Raw genomic sequence first — 2824 nt, 5'->3', positions numbered from 1 at the left:
TTCAATTAACTTCATTAGAATGAGGTAAAGCAACACATGGATTTAGTAAAGTAAGTTCTAAAATAACTTAAACTAAAACTAAAACTAATAATGATATTTCATATCGAATGAAATGACATTCAGACATTTTTAAATACTTTATGTATAAATGTTGCAGTAACAGATAATTGTGAAGATCTAATCTCTCAAAATATTTATCATTAGGATTAGAGTTTAATAAACTTTTTTTATTATTATTTCAGCTAGTTGCCAAGCAACATCTTATTTTAATTTAGTATAACTTGATGTACTAAAATAACTAAAACTGTAATAAAAATGAATAAAAACTATGTAGACATACAAATCATAAAAATGAAAAAAATTACATTAAAAAAAAAAAATTTACATGTTACAAAATTATAATGCACATATCCATATCCAAATATTAACAAAAACTAATAGTATCTCAATGATACTAACGTAACACTGAAGCAACACAATTCTTGAATATTTTATCAACTTAATTTGAATCCACATTTCTGTTTCTGATCTAGAGAGTAAATGTTGAAATCAAGTGTAATTTTCTGTGTTTTTGAACAAAAGCTATTGGTGTTTAATGTTGAGTTCTGCTGGGGATTTAGAAGAGGTTTTGTGCTTCTTAATGTGCCGAAGAGTGGAGATTGAAATCATGTTGAGAACATCAGTGTGCAAACGAATGCATACGGAGCTTTATTCGATGAAAATGTTATAGTGGTCTTATCTTCATTGTATCAAAAGAGCGGCATGAACATTCCAAAAAATTCTTCTTTTATGTTCCGCAGAAGAAAGAAAGTCACACAGGTTTGGATCAGCATGTCTGAATGATGACAGAATACTCCCATGTGTTTCTCTGATCATCAGGACTGCAAACAGCTGATGGATGTGAGAAGAGAAGTTTCTCTGCAGGTTTGAGCAGCGACGGCTCTCCTGGGAATACAGCCCATCCGTCCGTCAAATCTATTCTGAACAGAAACTGAGACACTACGGCACGATCACTGCGGTCTCATCTTTGAAAGCGTTATCAACAAACTCCAAGCATCATTCAAGGTTATTATACACTCAAAAACATTTAGGCCTAAATTTAAGATTTATGTATTTCAATTGCATAATGTCCATCTATTAGAGTTTTAACATAAACAAACTAATAAACTTAATGTAAAGCATATATATTTTTTCAGTAATAAAAAATAAAACAGGTTTCTACTTTCTATAAGTACTAATAAACTAAATGTGTTTATATATTCATCAATAAATCCAATTTGTTTCAATCTCGTGCATTTATCTAATTGAATATTGCATGTTCCAAGCTAGCCATATTTAACCAGGTTCATGCTTTTTAACTGAAAAAATGTGCAATATGCAATTAAAATAAATGCATTATTGCATTAATGCAAGTTTATTAGTTTGTTCAAAGCTGTGTAAACCAAATGGATGGGATTTTTTTATGCAATTCAAATCACTATTATTTTTTTTTTGAGTGTAGTAACATAAGCTTAAAACAAACTTTAACTGGAGTAAAATAAAACATAAAAAAGCTTAAACTTATTTTATTTCAGCTAGTTGCCAAGGCAACATTTATTATTTTTATTTAGTTTAACTTGATGTGCTAAAATAACTAAAACTACATAAACCTAAAATAAAAAATAATAATAAAAATGACAAAAAAAACTCTACAAAATTAATAAAACTTCCTTTATTACTAAAACTAACTAAAATTGAAGTAAATATAAAATATAAAAATATAAACTCAAAATATGAACAAAAACTGTAGTAGTATTTCAATGATACTAAAATAGCACTGGTACCATGTATTTATATGAAATTGCATGAATTAAATCTTAATATTTTAACTTCCACTGCCCAAAGCAATGTACATCAATATGTATTTCAAATAAATGCATAAATATTTACATATGTTACACATTTGCACATTTGTTATGATGTTTAATCGTCTCGTCGCATTGAAATCGTGTGACATCTGCTGCTCAAATCAGGCTTATGAGCGCAGCCAAAGAAAATGAGACGCGCTCCTTTACATTTAAAAAACAAGTCTGATATTATTTGCCTCATCTTGTTCAAATGTCAGACGCTGCCCTGGAAAACCTCATTAATGAGCATGAAGCAAGCAGAAAGAGTCCGACAGCCAGAGCTGTGCTGATTATGAGTTCAGGAGAGAAATAAAAGAACAATGTGTCTCTCACCCCGGGTAGAGTCTTTTGTTCGTGGAGAGTGCTCTGGGCCTTCAGCGCTGATTCTCTGGCACAGTACGTTAGAAAGGCACATCCTGAAACACACACACACACACACACACAGGTCAGCCCACTTAACACTTCATCTGTGTGAGTCACTAAACACATTCAAACACCATCAGAAAACATAAAAATCTAGTTTCTTTTAAAGCATGTCTAGATTTGTATTAGTTTTACCTTGACAGGCAACAGTTGCTTAATCACAAAGAGACATAAAGAGTACAAAATCATGCAGAGAGACACATCTAAACCATTATGCAAATGACAGCAATATTCAAAATCACACTGTAAACTTTCAATGTCAATTTACTTCTCAAGCACAATTTAAAACAACAAAGTTTGACCAAAGTGTGGTATAAAAATCAAGTATAAATCATAAAGTATAAATCAAAGTATAAAAAAAAAAAATTAATTAATTAAATTAAATTAAATTAAATTAAATTAAATTAAATTAAATTAAATTAAATTAAATTAAATTAAATTAAATTAAATTAAATTAAATTAAATTAAATTAAATTAAATTAAATTAAATTAAATTAAATTAAATTAAATTAAAT

General features: G+C 28.8%; 1 protein-coding gene across 1 annotated transcript in view; it reads right to left on the bottom strand.

Annotated features, from left to right (window-relative positions):
- Positions 1-2075: 2075 nt before the first annotated feature.
- Positions 2076-2824, bottom strand: part of LOC107712882 (CUGBP Elav-like family member 4) — a 9235-nt gene continuing 8486 nt past the window's right edge. Inside the window, exon 2 of the mRNA XM_016518262.1 lies at positions 2076-2302. Coding sequence (XP_016373748.1) covers positions 2094-2302 — 209 coding nt within the window. The 3' untranslated portion in view covers positions 2076-2093. The remainder of the gene's footprint in view (positions 2303-2824) is intronic.

The sequence above is a fragment of the Sinocyclocheilus rhinocerous genome, unplaced genomic scaffold, assembly GCF_001515625.1.
Source record: "Sinocyclocheilus rhinocerous isolate Xijiao unplaced genomic scaffold, SAMN03320098_v1.1 scaffold1093, whole genome shotgun sequence".
Classification (NCBI taxonomy): Eukaryota; Metazoa; Chordata; class Actinopteri; order Cypriniformes; family Cyprinidae; genus Sinocyclocheilus; species Sinocyclocheilus rhinocerous.
Note: the sequence above shows the minus strand (reverse complement) of the source record. Positions and strands in the feature narration are given on the sequence as shown.